Source organism: Mustela nivalis, assembly GCF_964662115.1.
Source record: "Mustela nivalis genome assembly, chromosome: 14".
NCBI lineage: Eukaryota > Metazoa > Chordata > Mammalia > Carnivora > Mustelidae > Mustela > Mustela nivalis.
In genome coordinates, this window is record NC_139033.1 from 44,417,769 (window position 1) to 44,444,678 (window position 26,910).

The 26,910-nt window shown below is 51.5% G+C and overlaps 1 protein-coding gene across 5 annotated transcripts in view; it reads right to left on the bottom strand.

Annotated features, from left to right (window-relative positions):
* The window catches only part of CTIF (cap binding complex dependent translation initiation factor), a 284,019-nt gene that overhangs the window by 149,968 nt on the left and 107,141 nt on the right, over window positions 1-26,910 (bottom strand). For all 5 annotated transcript variants that reach the window (XM_082699263.1, XM_082699267.1, XM_082699266.1 and 2 more), the window contains 2 exons: window positions 26,568-26,672; window positions 21,081-21,156 (listed from right to left, as the gene is read on the bottom strand). In XM_082699263.1, the coding sequence (XP_082555389.1) occupies window positions 21,081-21,156; window positions 26,568-26,672 (181 nt within the window). The remainder of the gene's footprint in view (window positions 1-21,080; window positions 21,157-26,567; window positions 26,673-26,910) is intronic.

Here is a 26,910-nt window from a genome sequence, read left to right on the forward strand (position 1 = left end):
TATTTCGGGGGAGTTTAGGAAGATTGTCTTTTCCAAGACATTTCCTTCACCCGATTCTCTTTATGAAAACACTAAGGGCAGAAGCCAGTGTCACCACCGACATGCTTGCCCTGCTCACCAGCACGCGCACAGTGTTCCGTGCGAATGACTCCCAGCGGCCCCGTGAACTCCCATGCAACACCTATTTCTTCATGTACTTGTAGAAGCTCTTAGATTTGTCGAGCGCCTCATGGTTGTCCAAGGACTTCCTCGTGATCATCTCACTGGATTCTCCTCCTGAGATGGTGGTGGGAGGGATAGATTTCATCATCCCTACTCTATTTATGAGGAAACGGAGAGGAGAAAGAGCCACTGTGATTGGGTTCACTGCCTGCTCATGGTCTTCTCACCATTGCCAATCTCATGCCGGCCAAAGATGGAGGCCTGGCCCTTCTGTACTCAGGGCCCCATGTCGGTGTGGCTGTTACACACAGGGCATGACAGCGAACATGTGGGATCCAACGCTGGCAGGAGAGCAGAGGCTGGATGCGGGAGGCCTTCCAGGGCAGGAGCTACATTCTATGTGTGATGGGGAAGCAAGGGAAGGCAGAAGCATGTTCGTAAAACAGCTAGATTGTGGATTTGGTGGATCGTGCCGATGTGGTGTGGAGGACAGTTTCAAGGGGCTTTTGAAGGGCAGCCCAGGGCAGGGTTGTTAAGAAGCCGTCCCAAGGTCAAGAGATGTCAACGGCTAATGTAAGGATTGGGGAAATGGCAGAGGGACAGGAGAGTCTGTGAACATCTAAGAATAAAATGGGCTAGATTTGGTGAAGGGTGGGGGTGGGGATGGGGGATAGAGCACCATCCGTGAGAAATGGCAAATAAGACACAGTCCTGGTTCTGAAGGAATAGTACATCCTTGCAAGACAGTTCGAAAATGAAGGAGGATGAAGCCTGGTGAAATGTAATTCATATCAAGAAGGCAGAGGTCACTATGCTAACATTTTGTAAGTTTGGATCAAATCCCAGCTAACCCCTTGCTTTCCTCTGGTATAAACACATTCCATGAGGGCACAGTAGGAGAAATCTCTAGGACCTGAGCACAGAGGGTCTCGGCTCTGGCTGCAGATTAGATTCACCTGGGACCTGTAGAGGAGCCTGATGCCCAGGGCCCATCACGCCCAGATTCTGACCTGCCGTTGGGGTGGGGTCCAGGCACAGATATTTTTCAAGAGCTCCCATCCAACTCTAATATGCAGCAAGGAATGGGGGGGGGGCGGTGCACGTGATACTCATTCCAGAGACCTTGAAACAAGGTCTTCTCAGCTTCGCGGAGGGAAGCTCCTGTTTCCTCACCACGCCAATGGCAGGACCAAAAGAAGTTGTTCTTTTTGGTCACCGACATCTGACTCTGAATCACCCCGAGGTCTTTAGGGCATCTCTCTTCTTGTGGGATGGAGAGGTCCCCCTGCCCGGGGTCCCCAGGGACCCGGCAGGGTTCCTCCCCAGTCCTCACCCACAGGCGCCGTCTGCCTGCCTGCCCGTCTTCCACCAATCAGGTCTTCCTGTGCGTGGACATCCTGTGCCGGCTGGCCAACCTGAGTGACCAGCCTGGGCCACGTGACCAGCCGCTGGTGCTGTTGCCCTTTGGGGTGTCCTGAGAAGACCTTGCTGAGGGGGTATGATGACATTTCCTTGACCACACCACACGCCAGCCTGCTGGAACAATGTCCCTTTTCTTGCCGCCAGGAAAAGCCACATAAAGGAACATCTTCTCTTTTCTTGCCAAGCAAATGTTTCTGCTTTGACCTGGAGGGGACTCTTTGAAGCCAAATAATGATCCAGAGGCCGCTGAGCTGCCTTAGAGGTCATGGGTCAAGAACTAGGCTGAATTGTTCCCAACATTTTTAACATGTTGAGAGAATGTGTGTGTGTGTGTGAGTGTGTGCGCGCGCGCACACGTGCGTGCACGTGCGTGTGTACATGAGCACGCATGGCCCATTGGGACAGTTGGAAGAGGGACAACTGCCCCTCACATGAGCACCCCTGACCGGCTGCTGGGCCCTGGCTGGGCAGGGTATGGTGTATGGGCGAGGACTAGGAAGGAAGGCTCTGCTTTCAGAATGCCTGCTTTTCATGGCCAACTTTGCTGAAGGTCCTTACAATAAGAATCTCCCACAACTGGCACGCATTACAGAGGCTCCCTGACGTTGCAGTAAGAGCAATCTGGTGTGCGTGCATGGTCGGCGACCACAGCAGGTAGAGGAGGTCAGGCACTAGTGTCTCATTCAGGCCTTGGAAGAATGTGGGGGAATCTGGCAGCAGCTTTTCTTCTCTGCACATTATCTCTGCACCCAGCCCTTCCGGGACTGCAGGGGTCTCTCGGGTACGAGGACCTCTGACTCACAACACCCAACTCACAACTAGAAGAGCTCCTCAGCCCCATACCAGGGACGGGCAGGGGCCTATCCTCAGGGCAGGGATGTCTCTGTGGGCCTCAGTGTTCCCAGATGCAAAAGGAAAGGAGCGGCCCTCAGTGACACTGAGGCTCCTCTCAGGCCTGGAACCCCATACCCTGCTATGGCCTTGTAGCTGCTTCCACCTGAGGAAACAGAATGCGTTACTCAGCCTTCTAGGCTGTAAGATATTAACCTCTAAGGGGGATTCTCTTTAGCTGGAAATACTCTACACTCAAAGCCCGGTCTTCTAGAACATGAGCTAGTGGCCTAGGTTTTCAACTCAAGCCCCTTGGTGACGTTTGCTTACAAAGAGGAACAACCTGCGGCCGACGCTGGCTCTGTGCCACTCCAGGAGACGGTCCTCGCCTCAGTCACCGTGGATCTGGATGGTTTTTGACAATATGGGGCAGAGGCTGTGTAGTGTGAGGAAGGAGCTTCTCCTTCTAATTTGCACAAATGGCCATTCTGGTCACTGGCAGGCTGGTCTAGGTTCTAGAACATCTTTCACTTCTTTAAGGGCCAAAAAAGGACTCAGACGCCCACCCCATGGCTCAGTATCTAGAACAGGGACCAATGCGGGGATGGACATGGGATGTCCAGATGCCATGGCAGAAAATCCTTCTCCTGCGTGATGTTCACAAAGGCCCGGTTCTTGTGGCATCCTTGTGGCTAACCCTCCATCTCTCCGTGGCCTGGACCCAGCAGGGCTGAGCTGCGGGCCTCCGGGAGTGCTGTGTGGGATCAGTGCTGCTGGTGGCCCCTCCAGTGGCCTTGCTGGGCTGGTTCTGGGTGTGGGAGAGGCAGAGCCCGCTGCAGCTGGGAATTCCGATTTCCCTTCCATGGAACATTTTGCATGCAGTTTAGTGATGAGGCCCTTTCAAAAACACCTATTGAATCAGATCCCTAGTGAGACTCCAGACTGAATGATTAAACAGAAAGCCCGTGAGCCTTCTGCGAGGTCCACTTCTGAGAATTCGTTCTAATGAAACTGCGGGAAGTGTGGGGAAGAGCAGTGACCTGTGCATCTGTGGCCCCAGATCTGTGGCTGGAGGGGCTGCGTGCCCTTGGGTGCAGCCCTTTCCGGGGAGGGGGGGGGGACCTTTGTTTCCTTGGGGAGCAGGATGTATTCAGAATGCTTTCCTTATGGCTTCAAATTGAGGAGTTGGGTCTCCCAACTGGACGCCCAGAGACAGCTTTCAACTTTTGCCGCATGGATGCACGCAGGCTGCTCCTTGCCCCGGGCACGAGGCTGAGGCAGCCCAGTGGCTTGCATACTCTCAGCGCATCTTAGTACTCCTTCTCGGTGTCCCCTGCTCCTGGGCCTGCTCATATCTGACCCTCCCCCTGCCATCAGCCCCATTCCAAGTACATCCCGGCTTTACCCTGCTCCCGGGGGCCCGAGGTTACAACCTGTCCACAGAACGGATCCCTGCCAGTGACCAGCTAGAAAGGGAGGGCTTCCAGGAAATAGGATGTAGCCAGAGTCCCTGCCCTTCAGGGCTCTGTGTTCCTGAGACAAGAAGAGCACACAGAAGGGCCCACCAGCCACTAAGGTTGGCTCTTTGGGGTGCCATCCTTTATCATGAGGATACAATGCTAGTTGTGCCAGCACAACGAGCCTGCCTGCCCTTAAGGGCATACTTGCTTATTTCAACACTTCCAGAAATGAGCAGGAACTCCCAAGTAAGGAGATTCAAGCTACCAGAATTTCTACAAAAATGGTTTTCAGGAACCGCAGAATACATGGATTGTTGACATGCAGACTGGCAAAAGGCAGGGACAGCTTGTACTTTATGTGAGGGCTTCTGGGAACCAGTCTGCCCCTGGGGGTGGGTGGGGGTCAGGCTTCTTAGTAATGCCAAAGGGGAGAGACTCAGGTAGCTGTGGAAGGAGAGAGCCCAGCAATGACCAAAGGACCTGCAGCTTTTCGGGGAAGAGGCCGCCTTGCTCCCCTCCTTGGCACAGCGGGCTCACACATCGCTCTGGCATTTAGCAACTATCTATGGTTCTGGGACTCCCTGAGCCCCCACCATGTGTCCAACCCTGGCCCAGGTGAGGTACCAGACAAGAGCCTTGCTCCCAAGGACCCTGGAGACTTGCCGGAGGAATGTCTTTTGCACTGGGCAATGGAGAGGAAGGAAGAGTGTTGTTGGAGTCCTACATGGCTGGGCCTCAGAGACTTATCCTTGGGTCCTCCATGGGGAGTGTCTGCCCTGATGGCTCCTGGCTCTCGGGTGGGAGTAAGCCTCTCTGTACGGTCTGAATCCAAACAGATTTTCTCAGGGACCTCACAGGGGTATGTGTGTGTGTGTGTGTGTGTGTGTGTGTGTGTGTGTCCTTCTCAGGGTTCTTTGAACAACAGCAAAGAAAGAATCTATTTACTGGCATTCAGGTACATTCTGCTGCCCCCCGCCCCATTCTGATCCCAATGACTACGTGTCCAGGGCCTCTGGACATACTCGTTCTCCGCATAGACTCAAGAGGACAGGTCACTTCATCCCTCTCCTCTCAGACACAAGCCTCTGCTCCCACTGCTGCTCCCGACAAGTATGTGTAGCTTAGTGTCCCCTTCAATGATCTCCCTCTTTCCCTGATGACTTAAATCTAACCAACTGGATTTCCACCTCACATAGTAGATGGACTCCATGCACTTATTTCAAATTTTCCTCTCTAATTAACAATAATAATAATAATAGTAATAATAAAGACGGTAAACCTACAAAAACACAGAGAATGAGGAAAGAGATTTCCACCCCTTAGGGAAGACAGAATGTGAGCAGAGTGGCGGGTAAGTCCGCAGAAGGGGACATGAAAGAGAGATGTGCCAAACCCCCAGGGAGCTCAGAGCTCGGAGGGAAGAGGGACCATGAAAGGTGGGGGAGGTGTTTGGAGGGACTAGGGGCCATGAAAGGCAGCGGGGGAGGTGTTCAAGGTGCTGAGAGGAGTCTGGATATGGACTCTCCAAGGGTCTTTGCTCACTCCGCAGAGCCATGTCATGTCCTTTCATCCCCACCTCTAGGCAAGAGATTTTATTTTCGAGAGAAGCTCTGATCTGGGGACTCAGAAAATGGAAGAGAGACATGAATCAAAAGTCAGGGGATTCAGCTGCAGTGAGCACACCTAGCACTTGGATCTGAGGTTCTAAAAGCTGTCCAGTAAGAAGGAACTGGGTTCCATGAGTAATGGCTCCTAGGGCTGGGCTGGGAAAGCACCAGTAAACCCAGAACCACTTCTTGTGCCAGCAAGTGAAGAATAATCATTCAGGGCATTTCAGAAATACACAGAAGTGACCTGAAGGGGCTCCTCTTTGTCAAATCCATAACCATTAGACATCCAATAGTCACAGATTATAACCATTAGAAACGTAAAAATCTATTAAGTCAAGACATGTAAGTAAATGCATGAATGAATGAATGAGTAAGTAAATAAGAGAAAGGAATGATCTTCCTTACAGTAGAAAGTCAACTAAAATATATAGATGGAATTAGAAAAGTCACCAATTGCCCACAAACATGAAGCTATTTCAGGCAAGAATCATCAATGAATGCTAAAGCGAGTGGACAGAAGTATTATCAGAAACAGTATAGCTCCCTGCAAGACAGTTCTTAATTGTAAAGGGAAACTTTCTAGAAGTTCCCACCTGGTGGTCCATGTCACGGCCATCAAATCAACATCTTGGGCCTCCTGATACCCTGCACCAAGGACCTTGCCTCTTCTGTGGCGTTCCTTCTGGAAGTGCATACTCACTTCCTAGGAGTCATCAGACAAACCCAATTCGAGGGACATTCTACAAAATGACTGGTCTATCCTCTTCAAAAAAATGTCACGATCATGAAAGACAGAAAGATAGAGGAACCTCAGGAGACACGTCAATGAAAAGCAAAGTGTGGCTTTCCCCTGAGCTCTAAATCCAAAAACACAACCCAACAACCTTTTCTTTAGCTAAGCGATCAGCAGGACAACTGGCAAAATGGAAACAAGGTCTGCAGATTATGTAATAGGATTCTATCAATGTGGACTTCCTGATTTTGACCCTGAAACTCTGATTATGTAAGAGATTTGTCCCTGTGTTTAGGAAAACACATGGAGGTATTTAGGGGTAAAGTGACAACATGTCCACAACCTGTTCTTCAAACCATCAAGACGAAAATAAAATTAGGCAGAGGGAGTGGTAAAGCGCGTGGGTAAGGAGGCGTACAGGGTTGGGCCCAGAGGGTGGCACAGGCTTCACTCCTATTTCACAGGAAATGGTATGAGGAGGCTCTGAGATGGGGCAGGATCACCTGTCCCTGGGTCAGGGCACTGGCCTCCTCCTCCACTGGAAACCCAGATCCTCAGGCCCTCTGCTCCAAAAGTCAGAGCACTGAACCTCAGAGGGAAAGACCAGGGCTGTTTTCCAGACACGATCTCAATGTTTGGCCTCCCCCTAGTCTGTTTGGCTAGGCCCGCGATTACAGTACTGTTATTATTTATAGTCTATTTAATAGCAACGTTTGATTACTCCCTTTGTAGGCCGAAGTTAGTGTTTGTTGTTTTATCCCCAGGTCAGCTTCCTCCTGCCACCAACAATGCGTCAGGGTCACTGCCTGCTGCCGGCAGAGTCTCTGAGCTCAGGGACAAACTCCCTTCAACACCGGCCCCCACCCCACACACGGGGCCGGCGAATCAGCCCCCATGCAGCAACGGGATCCGAAGAGAAGAGACAGAATGATTAGCCCAGGGCTTCCTTTTCCTCTCTGAACACAGAAGTTGCCCCCACATCTCCACCCCAGGGGGTGGCTTCGACCCTGTGCAAGTGTGCAGTGTCCCTGGGCTCTTCTGAGGCTTCTACCTTTCATAGTCAGGAAGGTAATGAGCCCCCCCCCAACCTGCAGGGGCTCACCTGGCACTGTCGGGGCCAAAGGGTCACCCATCTGGGGTATGGCCCGTGACAGGACCAGGTGCTGGAATCCAGAGCACTGTTTTTACCTTGAATCACTCAACCCTCTGTGAATCCATATCCTTGATTGTCCAAGAGGGCAAGAGTCTTGGTCTTTCACTGGAGCCAAATAATGATAAGGAACAAAAAAAAAAAACAACCAAAGATTTTGGCAGTGAATCGAAGGAGGTGGGTGAGGTCAATTACCCATGAAGTTATCAAGAAATCACGAAGACAGACAACAAATCTGTACTATAAAAATTAAACTTGCGAGGAAACCTGACGTCACCTGTTCCCCACTCCAGAAGTGGTGACTCTGAAGCCAAAGATGTGGGATGAACCGCATGATATACATGTACTAAGATCAGCAAGTCACACATCTTAAACTCACACGGTGTTGTACGTCAAACATACGTTGGTATGAAGAAAAAGAAAAACGAGCCGGAATAGAAGATATAATTAAGAGCCAGCTGCCTGTAAGTATGTGGTAAAAAGCACTGGTTTTCAACCGGGAACAGGCATCAGGATCACTGGTCAGGATGGGAACATACAGATCGCTGGGCCCCACCCCCAGAGTTTGTGGTTCAGTGGAAAAGAAGGGACCCCCAAGAATTTGCGTCTCTAGCACGTTCCCAGGTGATACCAGTGCTGCTAGCCTGAGCACCCCACTTGGAGAACCACTGCCCTAAAGGTTGCAAAGGCAACGGGGATGTTTTCAGCCCTTGGGATCTGGAGTGTGTGTTATAAGGGGGACATGTGGGAGACACACAGGTTTACCAATGACATGGGGGGTGGGCAGCCCTTCTCTAGGTCTATATTAAGCACTGGAGAGGCCCAGGTGAATCAGCAAGGAAATGCTTGTCTGGGAGGGGTGCACAGAGGACGTGACCTTCAGGCAGAGTCTTTGAAGAACAGGGATACGGCAGGCAGGCAGGCATGCAAGAGAAGCCGGAAGGACATTTAAGGCAGAGGGACCGGTGTCGTTAGATCAAGGACCTATCAGTTAGTCACATGGCTAAAGCCCAAGTTGGTGAGTGACAGGAGAGAAGCCTGGAAGGCTGGCAGATACTGGGCAGAATGGGAAGTCTAGGGTATTCCCATAAGCCTCAGGAAAAGAAAGAATTTTTCAGCAGGGCAATCAGAAGTTGGGTAAAACCTTTATCTTTCTGGGTCTCACTTTCCTTGTCTGTGTAATGGGCTGATGGGCAGAAGGTCTAAGTAGGCCTTTGCAGCCCGGACACGCTGTGATTCGGTAGGGACAGCGGGAGGGAGTGGGACCCCCAGCTAGTGGCCTCACCCTGCTAGCAGCCCCTCTGCCAGGCATAGGGATTTGAGAGCCATTCAAACATGCTTGGTCTGTCTGTCCATTTGCTGCCTCCAGAACCCTGGCCCAGCCTGGGAAGGGGAGGCCGATGACTTGAGGTATCACACTGCTAATCTCTCCTGGGCAAGTCCTCCCTCCCCCAGGCTGTGCAGAGCCTGGGATTGTGCTGCAGCTCACAATGGAAGGAAGAGGGTGTAGGAGGGAGGTCCCCGGGCTGACCCTGGTATTGTTCTTGGGCCAGAAGAAAGCTTCCTCCCGCCTGGCCGTTGCAATGCTAGAAATGACGACGTCCAGCCAGTGAGAGTCAGCGCGTCCTGGGGGGGGGGGCCGCCTGCCGTCGGGTGGCCTGGGAGCCGGGGCCCATTCACAAAGGCCTGCTGGAGAGCACGTAGCCCTGTCCGCTCCCACCCCCTCTGCTTGCGGCCTCTGACTACTCCCAGTGAGAAGCTGGGGTAAACGAAAATAACTGGGCTTCTCCGCCCCCAAGCTCGCCGCCGCCAGGAAGGGGAACGCGACCAGAAATGGCACACTGGCTAATAAAGGAATAATGGATGCTTCACACCCTTAGCAACACCTTCCTCTTCCTCTAGCCTCAGCTGCTCCTTTGCATAGGCCAAGGACAGAGGAGGAAAGGTGCTGGACCAGAATGCAGCCTGGTCTAACAAGGATGGGCTCAAGTCAGCAGGCCATCACCGAGATGGCTGGGTGGTGGGGGATGGGGGTAAGGCCAACCCTAGGATGGTCAGTTGGGCGGCAGGTGGGGTGATACCATTCGTCTCATGCTTTGGGGCATCTCCTATAGGACTGTGGCATCATCAGTGGGTAGGGGTGTGTGTGTAGGAGTCTCTGGGCACTGGTAGCCAGGGTCCCATAGGTCGGCTTAGGGCCTCCTCACAGCTCTGCTGGCCTCCTCATCCCAAGCCCACATCATTCCAGAGCAGGGCTGGGTAGAGCAGCTCTTGTTCTTTGGGAGATGGCCTGGGCCCAGCCGTGGCCTCAGTGGAGGCAGCGTTCAGTCTGGCCTTGCTTGGGCTGGCCGCCCTCGCCCTCAGGTGCTCCCTCCCACCTCAAGAAGGATCAAGCCTGTAGGCACTCAGCCAAGGACTCTGGACATGGTCTGGCCCAAAGCAGGGCATAGACCGAATGACCTCTCGACTGGGGGCAAGTCCTGTTTTTAAGGGATGCTGGTCTGTCTCTAACGAAGTCACAAAACTTCATTTCCTGGCCACTGAGGGAAGACGTGTATAATCCTAGGAATTCCCTATGGGTTCCAAGAAGAGGACATAAGGATTGGTTAGGCCCTGGCCCTTGACTTCCTAAATCCTCCTTCCATAATGCATTTTGTCACACAAGAACATTAGACGGAGTCCCTTTTTGGTCAAGTCCCAAGGCCTCAAGGACTGGCACCAATGGCTCTCTCTACTTATAAAAATGTCCCTTCTGGCACCTGGACGCCCCCATTGTCCATGGCCTCTACTGCTTCTGAACCCTTACTCACTTATTTCCAGAGCTCCAAATCCCAGACCTTTTCTTTCCTTTCCGGAGAACCCCCCTAGCCATCTCCCCATGATCCAGTTCAAGGTCCACTTCCTCCAGGAAGCACAAACACAAGGAAAGGTGAGAAACAACCGGAGAACCTCACAACTGGCTTAGAATCAAGCGTCCAGGAACTCCGTGAGGCCTGGGGGCAGGGTCTGCTTTATGAGGACAGTTCCACGAAGGAGGGAAAGAGTAAATGGGGCCACGAAAGAGGGCGAGATCTGGGCCAGCGGGGTAAGGACAGAGCAAGTGTAAGGATTGGAGTGGGCGTAGCTGGTGAGGCCCTGCTTTCTACTTGGCCCGAGTCCTACACAGGCTGACGCTTGTTCTCCAAGAGCTCAGTCTTGGAAGGAGCTGGGGAAAGTTAACACAATCTGTACCCCTGTGCTCCCCAAATCACAGAAGGGCCCCATGGGATGCTTCCCAAGCTCGTCTCTTGCCTGTTAAGCTCAATGGTTCTGTCCCTGCTTCTAGTTATCACTAATGCTACTTAGTAAGGCCATTTCATGTATGTAGAGCAGTTTTTTGGCTTATAAAGAGCTGTTATGTACCTTGGTTTGTATTTTGACCCTTAGGATAGCTTTGCAATGTCAGTCAAACAGGTGTATGATCCCATTTTATTTTATTGTTACCTTTTAAAAGATTTTATTTATTTATTTGATAGAGAGAGAGAGAGAGAGAGACCACAAGTAGGCACAGAGGCAGGCAGAGAGAAAGGGGGAAGCAGACTTCCCGCTGAGCAGAGAACCCGATGCGGAGCTCGATCCCAGGACCCTGGCCCTCAGCCAAAGGCAGAGGCTTAACCCACTGAGCCACCCAGATGCCCCACGATCCCATTTTATAGCTGGAGAAATGGAAGCTGGAAGAGAATGATTTTGGGTGAACTTGACAACGATCTGTGAGTCGAACTGAAGGGTTCTCGGACAACAGAAATTGAATGAACCTCAGGATTTTGGTCATTTTTTTTTTTAACACTTAAAAATTTTTTTTTCAGGGCTTTTTCCTCTGTATTTCCTAGGTCAGTGTTTGACAAACTTTTTTTGTCAAGGGCTGGACAGTTAATATCTTGAGTTTTGGAGGCTGTAGGGTCCCACTGTAACTGCTCAGCTCTGCCTTGTAGCACAAGCGTAGCCACAGTGAGCAAACAGCTGGGCGGACTATGTGCCAACAAAACTTTATTTGCAGAAACAGGCTGGAGGGCTGGACTTGGTCTGTGGCCAGTTTGCCATCCCTATCGAAGACCCTAGCCTTGTTTTGGATCATCAAAGTGGCTGGGGAAGGGAGACCCTAGTCTCCTGGGCCCTCTAGAGCCAGAAAGCCCTTGCTACCTGTTGTCCCAGTTCCTTGAGACTGCATGGGAACCCACTCCAGACTTGGCCGTAGTCTGCTCCCTAGGAACTTTCCTAGCTGTCACCAACAAAAGTTTTCACCCCCAAAGTGGTGACTTCTTGTAAAAAGACTTACAAACAACAAAAATAAAAATAGGCTTGCCTCACAGAGCACGTTGCCCCATTCCCACTGGGCCTTGCTACCTGGCGGCCTCGGACAGGAAACCATGGAATGAAGAACTCCTGGTGTCCTCCTTTATTGTACGGAGCACTTATTTTTGTCCTGAGGGAGGAAGCACTGGGGGGGGGGGTGGGGGGAGGTGGCCAGAGAGGCAGAGGGAGGGGGGTGTCCTAGGTAAGCATTCCTCTTTGATAGCACGATCTTGGGTCAGCTGGGACTGTGGGGGAGGGCATTAGAAACTGACTTTAAAAAAAAAGTAAAAACCATATCTCTTCCTCTTTTAAAAGTGTCTGTGGGGCTCCGCTCTCTCTTTCCATTTTTAGTGCCTTCAGCAAGAGAGGAAAAAAAAAGATATCCATTTTCTTGTTCTTGCTTATTAAGGAAATGACATTCACCCTTAATTTGCCATACGTGACTATGGTCACCTAGAATGCAGAAAATGGTTTTCCAGCAACTCCTTCTCCTCTCCGACATTCCTTACAAAGGGGTTTCAGCGGAGTTGGGCTGCCTGAATGCCAATTTCCACTCCCCATCTATCAGCCATGTGACCTGGGGCAAACTATTTGATCTCAATTCTCTCATTCACGTTAATATCTCTCATGGCAACAACAGTAATACCTCTACCCTACAGGGCCGTTCCATGAACTCGGAAAGGATGGTACGACCATCAGACCCTAGCTCAGACAGTGCTCGAGCCCCTGTGAAGGAGGCCCAGGCTCAGGACTAGGGTACTGGGAGTGAGTCCCTCATTCAGGGCTCATTCAGTCATTGGCCGAGTATTTCATGAGCACCTGTATGTGCCCGTGTGTGGAGCTTACATTCCAGTGGGAGCACGAAGACCATGAAATAAATAAAGCAAATGCATGATGAACGCGATGAAGAAGAATAAAGGGGGCGGGGGGGACGAGGTGTTCAAAAGGCCCACTGAGAAGGTGACATCTGACCACAGACAACCTGCTCCCCAGGGACCACGCAAGGATAAGCAAGATAAGAAGGAGGAAGTGTGGTCACAGCTCCTGAAGTGTGGAAAGCACTTGGCAAGGGTTTGCAGTGTTCCTACAGGCGCGGGACAGCCGTTGCGTGGTCTCTGAAGGAACAGTGGGAGAACCCCATGTCCCCGACCGTGGGAAAGGAAGCCAGCCCCGGCACTCTAACTCAGTCCATCATGGCTGAGACAGTGCCTCTCCCCGGAAAGGTGCTCAATCAGTACCGGTGGGCGGAGTGAATGACGCCAGACCGTACCTCCCATGAGACCAAGAGGGGACGTGAAATAGGGCTTGGAGATCACAGGCGTTCCAGGTGGGGCTTGGTTTTCATGTGACTGTTCCTCGGCATCTTGGGTTATTTTAATATTCCTGATGCCTGTGAATGAGCATATCCTAGAAGTTTCCAGAAGTCTTAGAACAGAGCTGGCATAGCTCTAGGGAACAATAAAGTCACTCCTTCCCATCTGGACAGCTGGGAACTGGGCTAGGACAGCTTCAATCCCATGGGGCAGCCCAGGCCCACCAACCCTGTTTCTGAATGGCAACAGCGCCACCTGCTGGAGGTACAAGGCAGCTCGTGCACAGGCCACCATTTTTATTCCACCTGGAACGGGTGGGAGGAGGGGGTCATCATTCAGGAGAGCAGGGATTTTCATTCTCAAAGCTCATGTGCCCCTCAGAGAGGTGGGGTGGGAGAGATTGTCATCCTGTCTTTATTCGGGGCCAAGCAGGGGGATGGGGTGCTTAACTCCAGGCCTTACTGTCCCCTGCTTTAGCTGGTCTGTCCCCTCTGTGGGTCCTGTGTGAAGAGATGGCCATGTACACTCTCATGAGGTGTGAACTCCCACTCCACCTTCCCTGGCTCTGCTGGGCCCCTCAGTGGAGAGAACCGTAGGAGCACGCATGAGGCCCGAAATCCCACGTGACATAGTGACCCTCGTTATTCACCCCCACGACGGTGGGATTATACAGTATCTATAACCAAACTAGGTCAGTCACCAGAGGATCAAAGCGAGGGATCCGACCAGGTCACAGTGAGCTCATAATTAACTGCAGGCAGGCACAGAATTCAGTTTCAAAATTTCCTCACAGGAAGGCAAAAAGGGAAATCAGTTGGGTTATGCAGTTCCTCTTGTCAGACAAAAGGCAGCGGACCTCACATTTGTCTGATAGAATTCAAGAAAAAATGATCAAAATACATTCTTATAGAAAGCCTTGGGCAAGATGCAGGATAATTCAAGAACAAGGTTTCTCAGCTCGGGTTTTATACAAGACATAGCAGCATCTGAGGCCGCGTGGGGAACAGGGAGGCAGCCTCTCCACAGGGCCCTGAGGCTGTGTGGTCCCCTGCACTCGAGAGTCTGAGGGGACATGGGCGAGAAGCTGCTCAGCGAGTGACCCCCTCTCAGGGGAAGGAGCCTTAGGGTTGTGTCTGGGCAGGAATCTGACTTCTTCAGAGTCTATTCCCTTGGCTTCACATGAGCTTGCCAAACTTAGTTTGGTCTGGATTATGGCTCCATCTTTGGCCTCACATAGTGCCTGTTCTTTTCAAGGGCAGAAGCCAAGGCTCAGGAAGGCCCCAGGGCCCACACCAGTGGGCACCTCCCTTGCAGGCCCAGGTCAAGTCTGGTGTGGGGAATGCTGCCTGCAGCCCTCTTGGGAAGGCACCCTCCTTGTCTATGTGGCTGATAGAGGCTTAAGGGATGTGCCTTCCCCGGGGGCGGTGGGGGGAGGACTGCTGGAGGGATGTCGGGCCTTTGCACAGTGGGGCATATTTAGGTCAGATAGATATGTCCCTAAAACCTCTGACAGATATGTCCCTAAAACCTCTATGTGACCACCTTTGTTCCCACCTCATCTTGTCCCTTGTTCTGGCCGGCAAGGGCCTGAGCCTTTTTTTTTTTTTTTTTTGGCACACGGAACACCAGTAGGGAGGCCAGGACACCTTTGGCTGCTGGGGATAAGGGACTTGTGAGGCAAATGTCGGCCTAAAGAGCCTCCCTCCAGAGTGGCGCGCTGGTGCCCTCTAGCGGGAGCAGATCGCAGTGCAGCCGGTGTCCCCAATGTGGCTGCTGCCCCAGGCTCTGTGGAGCTGGGATCCACTGCTGCGGTTAACAAGCAATGAGGACGGTAGTGACCACATCACTGGGACGTGGCGGGCTAACCTCAGTCCACCTTCATGCAGCTCCCAACAGAGATGCCCAAAGTGCAGGCGGGACCCCTGGGATTCCATTCTAGATCCAACTGTGTGGGCCTCAGCTTCGGCCCCATTCTGTGGCATCACTGCCTGGAACCATGACTGATGAACCCCCAAGTCCGTGTCACCGCACTCAGAGCCTCCAGCTGCCCTCCCCCCAACAGCAGTGTGGGGGAACCGTGCTCGCCCAAGCTCACTGGAGGCGGCCGAGTGTTCGCAGATGCTAAGATGTGTCTGCTGGCTATCACCCAGGCCCTCAGTTATCACGATAGGCAGGCAGACCTCGGGGACAGTCAACACCACCGGCATCAGACCTTATTATTCACCTAAACACCTTTTATGGGTGGAGAACTATACCCAGAAGACAGGGGCACCTATCTGCCTTGTTCCCAGGTCCTTGGGTGCTTCTAGGGACTTGGCCCCAGAAGTCCCAGCGATAGGGGTCCCCGAGGATCCCTCTGTGGAAATACAACCAGGCAGGGCCATCGGGGATAGGGGTCCTCAGCTTTGACCGGAGGGGAGTTTGGGCAGGTACCCAGGTAACAGCATCTGACCTGACCGAGGCAATACTACCTAGGACCGCTCCTGATGTGTACCCCATGTGCGACTCCCAGCGAGAGATAAGCCAGAGCTCCTTCGAATAGTCATTAAGTCTGGGGGGTCCCTGGAGTCAATGTTCCCTACTTAGCCATTCATTCAAGTCCCAGAGAACATTTTCTGTAGCAGCATGGAGGAGGCAGGCAAAGTCTGCAGGGAGAGGGCCCAGACCTCACTCACGAGGAGTGGGACCTGGGCACATTCCAAGACCTCAGTGGATGCCTTTTAAAGCCTTAAAACCTCAGACAGTACTGAACCGTGTACACACACACACACACACACACACATTGTATTTTCCTGGACACGCAGACTACGATTAAGTTTAATTTATAAATCAGGCACAGTAAGAGATCAACAACAATAAGATAAAACAATTATACTGTCATTAAAATTATAGGGATGTGGTTTCTCTCTCAAAATCTCACTGTACCGTACTCAACCCTTCCCGTGACCATGTGAGGTGGTAACAGGTCTGCGTGAGGAGAGGCAGTGAGGTGGAGGATGCGGGCCTGTGACGTCAGGTTAGGCTGTCACTGACATCTGCTCCTGCACCTCAGCTGACCTCAGATAACTGAGACCAGGGAAAGAGAAGCTTCAGATACGGTTAACTACTGAAATTAACCACTAACCTGCAGAGGAGGTTAACTAATGGTGGTTAACTAGCATAGGTGTCTATGTACTCCTCAAACTCGGACTTTTGTTGGAGAAATCATCCCAACATGCTCTCCTAGGGCCTCTGCGACTGCCATGGTACTGTTTGCCACTGCCACAGCTGGGTTTGGGGATCAGGAAGCCTGTCAGCCTTGCCCTAACAGTGCCTGTATGAAGTACAAAAGGTGCCAGGAGTGTGACCAGCTATAACTCTAGGAGTTTGACTCTTACTGATAATTTTGATAAAATGGCAGAATGCCCTGTGATGCTTTAAAAAAATATACATTCCTGGGTATGAGTCAATGGGTGTGGTCACTGGCCCCAGTGACCCCTGCCTGCTGACAGTCACACCGTTGCGCAGTCCCTTCTGCACTGGGCCAGGGTTGGTGTGTTTGCAACTGACATACGGCATGTGGCAGAGGGAGAGCATGTTCACTTCTGAGACTCCGGTACGAAAGATCAGGACTTCTATGTTGGATGCTTTCTCTCTCTCAGATCACTTGCTTGGAGGAAGACCGCTGCCATGTTTGTGAGGACACTTGGCAGTTTAGGAAGAGGCCCGCAGGGTAAGGAAATGAGGCGTTGAGCCAACAAACAAGGTGGAACTGGGGGAGGTGGGTGAGGGGCCATGATGGAAGGAGGCCTTCTGGCCTAGTCAAGCCTTCAGCTGGCTGCAGCCTTGGCCATCAGCCTGACAACAGCTTCAGGAGAGACCCTTTGAGCCAGAACCCCCAGCCAAGCAGTTCCCAGATTCCTGGCCCCATGAATGTACATGGGATGGTAAATGTCTGTTTTTTGTTTTTGTTTTTTTTTAAGCTGTTAGATGTTGAACTATTTATTATGCAGTAGGAGATAATTCATGCAGTGGGTCTAGGGTAAGACCAGAAAGCTATAGACTTAAAAGCTTCCCAGACAGATCTCATGAGCAGCCCAGGTTCAGTACCATGGGTTTAGGGACCTAACTGCTCCGAGTTTTCCAGGGGTAAAGCTGACTCACAGTGGCATGTGTGCATGGGAGCACCAAAGCCCGGATGGCTGTGTGGACCCCCACTGCATATAGAGATGACGGTGGGGAAGACCTCCACAACCAGAAGCCCCTAAGACTGTAAGTGTCAGATGTGGCCCCGGAGAACCAGGAGTGCTTGCTGACTTATTGTTCCCTGGAAGAAAGAGAGAAAATGTGGAATATGCCCTGGCCTGATGATTCTCACCATCGGATTAGTAGTAGAACCATTTCCTCTAATGAAACAATTCATAGTAGATTGGTTTAGAGACACCAGAAGAGCAGTTCTGGGTGAGGCCAAGTAGGGGCCACTGAAACTGCTTCTCCAGCCTCCCCACTCCTAGTAGGACCCCCAAGGCAGCTCTGAAAAATCCAAGAGCTTCACAGTTTGCAGACCTGTGATCTAGTCCAACTGAGTCATTCTACCGATGAGTAAACTGAGGCGGAGGGAGGGGAGGTGACAGCATTTCTGGGGTGGAAGTCTGCAGCTTGATTCTCCTGACTTCTAGTGCAATCTTTCTGCACTGCCTGGGAGGTCACTTAGAAAAAGTGCCCAGGGTGGGACACAGGGAACTGCTCCCTCTCCCATCTCTGAACCAGGCCAGGGGAGCCCACCCCGGCAGGGAGCACCAGGCACTGTTCTCAATGCTGCACATGAACTCAGTACTCAATCTTCGCCAACCCCCCTCTGAAGTAGGGACTGCCATTATCTTCATTTTACACAGGAGGAAACTGAGGCAGAACAAGGATAAGTAGTTAGCCCATTTCCTTGGCTTAGTCAATGGCAGGGCCAGGATGCCATGAAGTCTATATCTGGGGTCCAGATGCCAAGCCCTTAACTCCTGAGCTCTGCTGCCTCCCCCAGCCAGGGGCACAGCTCTTCCTGCCCTTCAAACGTAAATGAAAGTCCCTCCACTCTGCTCTGCTCCCCAGGGAGCTAGGAGACAGGCATCAAATAGGAGAAAGAGGTCATACTAGTTACCTTCCTGGCCAGGATGTCCCCCGCTTCTGGCTCAAAGGCCACCAAAGGGTGAACACCTCACCTAGGGCAGGAGAATGTGGATTCTCACTTGGATCTGTGCCTCTCAAACAACTTTTTCTATCAACCACGAATGCTGTAAGCATTTAGGAATGGAGCAATAAAATAGTAATTTCTGAGTACGTTATCCTTTTATCTTTTGCACCAAAGCTAGCTTAATATTAGCGGTGATAACTGAATACAGATCCAGCCCAGAGGATGCTCCGTGCACTGGGATACTCCATGCCATTGACCTACACACCATGGCTGAAGATACGGATTCTTTTTCTCCCAAACTTACAAGAAAGTCGTAAGGACGATACAAACAACTTCCCTATGCTCCTCACTCAGAGTTCCCGACTATTAAAGCTCACCATTTGCTCTTCAGTTCATCTGTGCATCTCCATACCCATTATTTTTATTTTCTCTAAACATTTGAGGACAAGCTGCAGACAGGAAGCCCCATATCCCCCAAATCCTCTACTGTGTATTTCTCAGAAACAAGGACACTTCACTATAGAGCTGTCATCTAACACTTCAGGTCAGGACACCGACACCCAGGCGTCACTACTGTCCCCTTCCCCAGATCCCCATTCACATTCTCCAACTGTCTGATAAAGCCTTCTGGTCCAGGATCTCAGCAAAGAACACACATGGCTTTCAGTCTGCCTCTTTAGGCTCCTCCGACCTGGAAGATTCCTTGGTCTTTTCTTGTCTTTCATATACAAGCAGTTCAAGGGAATGTCCTTACATTTGTTTCCTTATGATCAGACTCGGGCCATGCTTTCTTAGCAGGAGACCCCTTGGAAATGCTGTTGGATTTCCCGTGCAGCACACCAGACAGCACATGGTGGCTACCCATCCCGTTGCTAATGATGTTAACCTCAGTCATATGGTCAAATTAGACTCTGGCAGGTTTCTCCACCAGAAGGTCACACATTTCCCTTCGTAATGAGGTGAGCCCTATCTGTGCTCCAGTCTGGTGCCTGGAAGAGAATTTCTAGACTACAACACAGGGGGAGTAGTCTACACAGAGCCAAGTGGTCTCAGTGAGTTACGGGGACAGAGTTCAAAATTCAGGGAGTTTGAGGCAACTAGAATTTTCAAGGCAGAGCACCAGAGAAGAGAAATCCAGAAATCTGCAGACCATCGTGTCTCTGGCTGAGCACTAATTTGTGCATGTGTGTGGGGAAACTTCCAGAGCCAGTAGAAGGCTTCCTAAAAGGAATGGACAGAAAAATCCTCTGAGATCACACAGGGCTAGAAACATTCTGTGTTCCCAGTGGATGAGGTTGAAACACTTCTATTGGGAAGCAATCTCAGAAAGGTATTGACTCAGTAGTGGAGTAAGAGGTATCATAGACTAAAGGCCTTCCACCTAACAAGGCTTTAAAAACAAGCCTTGAAAAGATCAAACTCTTCTGAAGTAACTTAACTATGTTCCAGAACAATCCCCTGGATGCGTAAATGAATACCAACAAAATCCAGCACCCAACAATGTAAAATTCCCAATACCTGGCAACTAATCTAAAATCACCAGGACGCATACAAAAATATTTCCAGGAGAAAAATCAATGAATACAAACAGACACTTACATGACATGGATGGCAGAAGCGGTAGAGAAGAACCTTAAAACAGTTATTATTAATATATTCCTTATGCTCACGAAGATTGGGGAAAGCATGGGCAGGAAGAAGAGAGACATGGAAGACAGAGAAAAAAAGATCTAAACGGAACTTCTAGACGTGAAAAACACAATATTCGAAATGAACAATATCCTAGATGGTATTAATGCTAGGTTAGGCTTTGCAAAAAAAGACTAATGAACTTGAAGACACAGCAATGGGAACTATTCAAAATGAAGCACACTGAGAAGAAAGACTTAAAAAAAAATTAGCAGAGTTTGAGGAGCCATGGGAAAATAGGAAGAAACACAGCAGGCGTATCACTGGAATCCCAGCAGTGGGAGGACATGGTGGCTGAAGGTTATCCAAATTGGATTAATAGATCTAAGATCTAAGAAAGACAATAAACGCCAAGTAGAAAAAACAAAGAAAAAACCAGCTCAAGGCCCATCCTCTTCAGATTGCTGAGACCCTGACTGGGCATTTGATCGTCTCCCATTAATGGGCCTGAGGCATGGACACTGAACCCCCCAAATGGGACAAGCACAAAGGGAGGAGGGAGAGAATGGGTGAAGGTGAAGTGGCATGAGATTCAGGTGGGAAGGAAAGCGGGATGTGGTGAGTATGGTGGCAGATCACTGGCGGGGTGGGCTCAGTCACCTTGGAGACTGGTTCTTACTCGGCTGTGGCAGGTCCCAGGGCCATGCCCGGATGCAGATTCCTACTATTTCTGCACCAGAAACATCTAGAGAACACAGATCTGCTCTTTGCTGAGTGGGTCCTATTGTCCCATAGCCTGGCTTAATTCAGGGAAAGGAGCCCAATCGATGATAATATCAGCAAGCACAGAGGACACCTGGAGCTGGCAGGACAACTCCACTTTTCAAAAGCCTAAAAATAGCGCCGACCATGCTGGAAATCCCAGCAGTCCCACCAGTCCCACTAGAACACACCGCAGGATGCCTCACCTGCAGAGGCTTCAGGTCAAGGGACAGAAAATTTCCAAGGGCTCTGAGTTGCCAGAGCACGGCCCCATTTCACCTCTGGGAGCTCTCAGGCCTGCCACCGATGCCTACAGCACAGCCAAGAGTGTGCTGCCACACGCATCACCATGGGACAGCCTGGCCGTCGGCGGGCACCTACCCTTACCCACCTACTGCTTCAGGGACACCCCCTCCCGGCTGGAGCAAGGGGCCAAAAGAACATGTAGGCTCTGCCCACACCGAGGATCCGGACCTGGCTGGAGGGGTTGGAGACTCTGCTCCTGTACTTACCTGCCAGGCTGGAAGAACCTTCTCGATGTCGTTCAGGTTGATGCTATCCCCATCTTCTAGCTTCCCTTTTCCACACCTGAATCAGAAAAGACAGAAAGGCACTGAAAAGTTGGCAGGTTTATGCATCCTATCCCGGCCCGGCAAGCAGAAAGAGCAGACACCTGGCCCTGCCTCCCGAAGGCCTGCAGGACTGGTCAGACCCATCCCGAGGAAACAGCCCTGGAGAAGCATGCCCCCCTTCCCCAGGCCTGGCAACATGGGCCCTGCCTCGAGAATGAAGGACGTTGTACGGGTGGGAGTGCTGGGATGAGTCCAGGGGCAGGGATCACTAGTGTGACATCCAATGGGGAGGTTAACAGAGGTCCCAGGGCTCCCTTTGATCCTTCCAGGCAAAGATGCTAAGTTCCTTGCTGATGAATACCCCCAAACCTGTCGCAGCTCCTGCAAAAGCCCATCATCTCCCGCATTATACAAGAGGGACAACGAATGAACAGAAAGACTAAGCAACTTTCTTGAGGTCACACAGGCCGGCAACAGGGATTTCTCCTTCCTCAGCCTCCCTCTGGACCAATCCAGCAAGCCCTCTCAGATGCTGATGCTTTGTCTTCATGCCCTCTGCAGGCAGCCCTACCATCAGGCTGCAGACACTGGCCTCGGTTTGCTATCCACCACCCACGTCTCCTGAGTCTTTCAATACTCTGGGACTGGACTGCCAGGCTGGAACCCCAGCTGCATCCCTTACTAACTGGGTGATCCTATGTGACTCTCTTAACCTCTCTGCAGGTTCTGAGGATCAAGAGTAGTGGCAGGAGGATTAAATCAGTTCATGTATCTAAGCACTTAGAATCATGCTTGGTACTCACATACGTGCACACCCGTACACCCCCATATACCCACATCTGTATTTATATACCATATTCAATGGTACGCATATTATTATGGTAACTACGGGCAATAATTACGTCAAATTCTAATAAGATAAATATGGTAAATACATTATTCCCACTAGGGCTACTACTCCTAGTACTAACATGATTTACAACTATCTTACTACTATTCCTACTATTACCGTTTTGCTACTATTTCACTGCCACTTGTCTTGGCTGCTGCTGGGGGAAGAGCGCCAGCACAGAGACTGATTAAGAGCCTAGACTCTGTAGCTGACCTCAGCCCACGCAAGTTACTCACTTCTCTGTGCCTCCTAGTTCCCGCAATCTGTCGAAGTGAGGATAATAATGCTCCCGCCTCCGTAGGCTGGGTGAGTTTTAAATGGCGTGAGGCGAACACTTGGAACGGTGCTCAGGATGGATTAGTGACCACTGCTCTCATTGTTATTATTAGAGACCCAGGCACCGTGAGGGCTGCCCGGTGTGATAGCTACAGAATTTTCCAGCTGCAGAATTAATGCAATTCTCAAATTTCAGAGCATGTATTTGTTCAATATTTACTGAGCGTCTATTTTTCTGGCCCTGTCAACTTCCCTTGGAGTCATGGAAAAGAAATCTGGTGTAGTTCCTGCCCTCCACAACTCACAGTTCTTGGGAAACAAACCCTCAACTCATCTGACAGGGCAGTGAGCCCCATCACCAGTAGGGGGCAGCATGTGATAAGCATCTTGAAAGCCTTACAGACAGAGGAGCCCAGTGGCCGCATATCCCAGAAAGGCTTGGGTGGAAGAGGGTAGGAGGACATCTACGCCCCTCGTTCAACAAGTGTTTCTGTGTAGGCTCCGGCTCGGGTTGGGCCCCAGTGTAAACAGTGCATAGACTGGGCCTCTCAGGGCAACAGGGGGCAGCACGGGAACCACGAGGAATGCTGCCCAGACCGTCCAGAGGCATCCAGAATGGTCTGGGGCAGAGGGAGGGAGGCGGGTCCTGAGCTGGCCAAGCAGAGAACGCGGGAGAATGTCCTGGGCAGAGGGCAGCAAGGCAGTGGCCTGGAGCTAAGCCCAAGTATGGGATGTCAGCGTTCCTGCCAGCAGAGTGTGGCGGATGGGGGTGGGTAAGGGGGCAAGATGGTGCTAAGAGGGCTGGGGCCTGAAGGACAGCTCGGTTCTGGGAGGTGGAGCTGGGGTGGGAGGGGTGTAAGGAAGGGGTGAGGGGCATGTCAGCCCGGCTGCAGCCTCCTGATGCCCTGGGCTGCAAGCACACAGGGAGGCGGAAAGAGGTCTGGAAACATCCGGCTGCCTTCTCACTGCAGGCTGGCCAGTGAAGGTACCGATGGCTTGCCTCTGTATTTCATACACAGCATGGCAATGGGAGGGAGGAAGCTGGGGACCATTGGCTGACTGCAATGGCTGACACCCTCTCCCCCGGGTCATGTGTGCCACCCCCCACCTCTGGACTCCCAGCTGCCCCAGGCTCCAAGCACACACTAGACACCAGCTTAGCTCAGCACAGGCCCGGTCTTTCATCCTCACCTCAGCGGCCCCTGGGGGCAGAAGGAGACCGTGTGCAAGGAGGGCTGCTGTCCCCTTAGACCCATCCTGTCTGGGGTTCAGAACTCCCTGGAGGAACTGCAGGTTCGGAGGGCAGAAGGTTGCCACAGACCAGCTGAGTCACTGCTGCCAACAGGGTTTCCAAGGCAACAGCCTTCTCTGATTTCTGTCCCTCCATGGAAACATGGTCTGCGGGAAGCCTTGGCAACCAACCTTGGTCCCCTGCTTCTGGGGGATGCTGCAGTGGCTGGGCATGTGGCGTCCGTTCCCAGTATGGCTGGCCTCTAAGGGTGACACAGTTCCTGCCACAAGGTGGCCACTGGACGGTACACTCAGGATCCCCACCCCTCACCCCGAACCTGGGGGGCCCGGGTCTCACCTCTGCTCTATCCCATTCTAAGAGGGCACCTCCATGCTGAAGGCTACCTCTCCTCTCTACCCAAGCAAAAATGCTCTAGGGAGTTCTGATGGAACCCACACGGGGGGGACAATGGGAAAAGGAGCCGTAATGAGAGCCTGGGGTCCCCTGGGAAAGTACAGGCAAGTGATGGGTCTCTCCCCAGAAATATTTCCACAAGCACATGAGTTTGCATGGAATTTTAAGGAGCTTAAGCTGCTTCGAAGATACTCTGGTGTGGTGACCTGAGCACTGGATGGCATCAGCAGGCATTAAATCATGGCTTGTCTACTTGGGCAAGTTAGTCTGCCTCTCTGAGCTATCTGGAATAGGGACAAAAGCACCTCCCTCCCCAGGCTGTTGCTCAAGACCCTGGTGAGACCAGAGTGTCAGAGAAGGGGTGCCTGCTGGGGAGTCGGGTGGGGAGCAGGTGAGAGGCAGTTACGTTTAACATGACCAATAATCTCAGTTATGTTCAGATCTGCAGTGACAGGAGTCAGGAGTGGACAGGAAGGGACTGGAAGGAAAAGTAAAAGTCATCAGCATAATAAAAAAAAAAAAAGAAAAGAGGAGAACAACCAGTGTTGGGAAAGATGTGGAAAAATCAGAAGCCCTGAGCATTGCTGGTGGGAAAATACACAGCCTCAGTGGAAAATCGTTTGGCAGTTCCTCACAAGCTTAAAACATGCAATTACTATGGGTGGTATTGTGATTTATAGAAGATCTATTTGGTCTTCTTCCCCAGTCCTGGTACAGAGCTCCTAAACTCCTTGGAATTCCTTAAGCCCAGACAGAGATAAAGGCATCTTTTGTTATGTTAATGTAGCGACTCTGGCAAAAACACTTAGGGAACCTAAGGGAGGGAGGGGCCTGCTTGACAGGGGACCTAACTTTGTGATGGGAGGGTTAGAATTTCCAGTCCTAACTCTGACTTCAGGGAGGGGAGAGGGGCCAATGGCCAGTGATTCAATCAGTCATGACTGTGTAATGAAGTCCCCAAAAAAGCCCCAAAGGGAGGAGCTCACGGGATTCTGGGAGACTGGCACTCTGGACAGGGCACGAAGCTTGGCAGCTTTCCCCATTCCTCTCCTATGCATCTCTTCCATCTGGCCGTTCCTGAGTTATATGCCTTTATATCAACCAGTCGTCTAGTGAGTACAGTGTTTTCCCAACTCCCGTGCCCCCCACGCCCCAGCAAATCCATAGAAGCCAGGGAGGGGGTCGCTGGACCTACAACCTAGAGTCAGAGATCTGAAGCACAGGTGACGGCCTGGCCTTCTGTAATGGGGGAAAGGGACAGTATGTAGGACTGAGCTCTCAGCCTAAGCCTGTGGGGTCTGATGGTGTTTCCAGGTAGACTGGGTTAGAATTGAGCCAAATCGTGGGACACTCAGCTGGTATCAAAAAACTGCTTGGTGGTGTTGGAGAAAAAAACAAACACATGACAGAACTGGTGTCAGAAGTGGACCATATGACTCAGCAATTTCATCCCCAGGCCCATACCCAAAAGAACTGAAAACAGGGACTGAAACAAGTACTTGGATACGAAGGTTCATGGCCGAATCATTCACAATAGCCAGGGCATGGAGAGAACACAAATCCCTATTAGCAGATGAATGGACAAACAGGGACATTCCACGGGATGAAATATTACGCAGCCACAAAAAGGAACAAAGGGCTAATAGATGCTACATAATGTGGATGAACCTCAAAAAATTATGCTGAGGGAAAGAAGCCAGAGTGCAAAGACCTTGTATGATCCCATTTCAAGAAACTTCTAGAAGAGGTAAATTCACAGAAACAGAAAGCACACTGGTGGTCACCAGGTGTAAGAGAGGGCTGGGGCGTAACTGCTTAGAGGATTTGATTCTATTCTGGGGTGTTGAAAATGTTCTGAAACTACAGGGAGGTGGTAGTTACCCCATATTATGAAAATACTAAGCGAAATGAAACTGGACACTTTAAAATGGTGAATGCATTGTTACGGGAATTCTAAATGAATAACAATTATTTTTTTAAAAAAAGAAAGGCCAAAAAAAAAAAAAAAACCATCTGTCTTATTCCCCTGGGTCAGTCACATTGCTGTCCTGAGGTCAGCCCAGGCCCGGACGTATCATTAAGAGAAGAAGGCAACAGTGATATATGAAAAAAGCAGAGGATGGGACAACTTGGTATAAAAACAAACACTACCAGTGGTTCTCAAAGTGGGGGTCCCTGGTCCAGCGGGACCAGCATCCCCTGGGAACTTGTTAGGAATGCCCATTCTCGGGCCCCACCCCAGACCTCCCGAATCAGAGTTCAGGATGTTCTCGCTGTTTTAACAAGTCTCCCAGTGGCCCCGATCCAAAGTGAGACCCACTGCACTCGATCGCCGACAAGCAGAGCCGCGGTGGTCAGGAAGAGGAGCGGGCGGTGCGGCTGGAGGAGGCTGGACAGGGCAGGGTGGAGAGAGGCCCGAGGAGGCTGGACAGGGCAGGGTGGAGAGAGGCCCGGGAGTCTGGTTCTAGGCAGAGAGCTCTCTGGACATCAGCCACCTGGGTGTCCCCGGTGCAGCAGAGATGTCTGTCTGCCCACCCAGGGAAAGGCCCCTGTTAACCCCTGGATGGCTGCAACCCCTCCCACCCCTGTGTAAGAGCCCCTGGTCACCGCTTACCCTTCCCGGTCGATATGTGGCAGGGGCTGCTTGGGCGTATGTCTCAGCTTCCGGTGGAACTGGGTGAAGTCTAGTTTTTCGGGCTGCAGGTCCCAGGTGGCACCACTGGAGGATGAGAAAAGGTAAGGAGGTAAGGGGGCGGCCAGCCCAGTTCCTGATGAGCACCAGACAAGTAGGCACAAGCCTGGCAGGGAGTGTCCTCACAAAGAGGTGGGCAGGACGGGGAGGGCATCCACCAGCCAAGGGCAGGGTCGACAGAGACCCCTCACTCAGAATGGAGCCTGTGGTGTCAGCTCTGCTCACAGACACGGGGGCAGGAGGCTGCGTGCCAAGCCCTCACCTC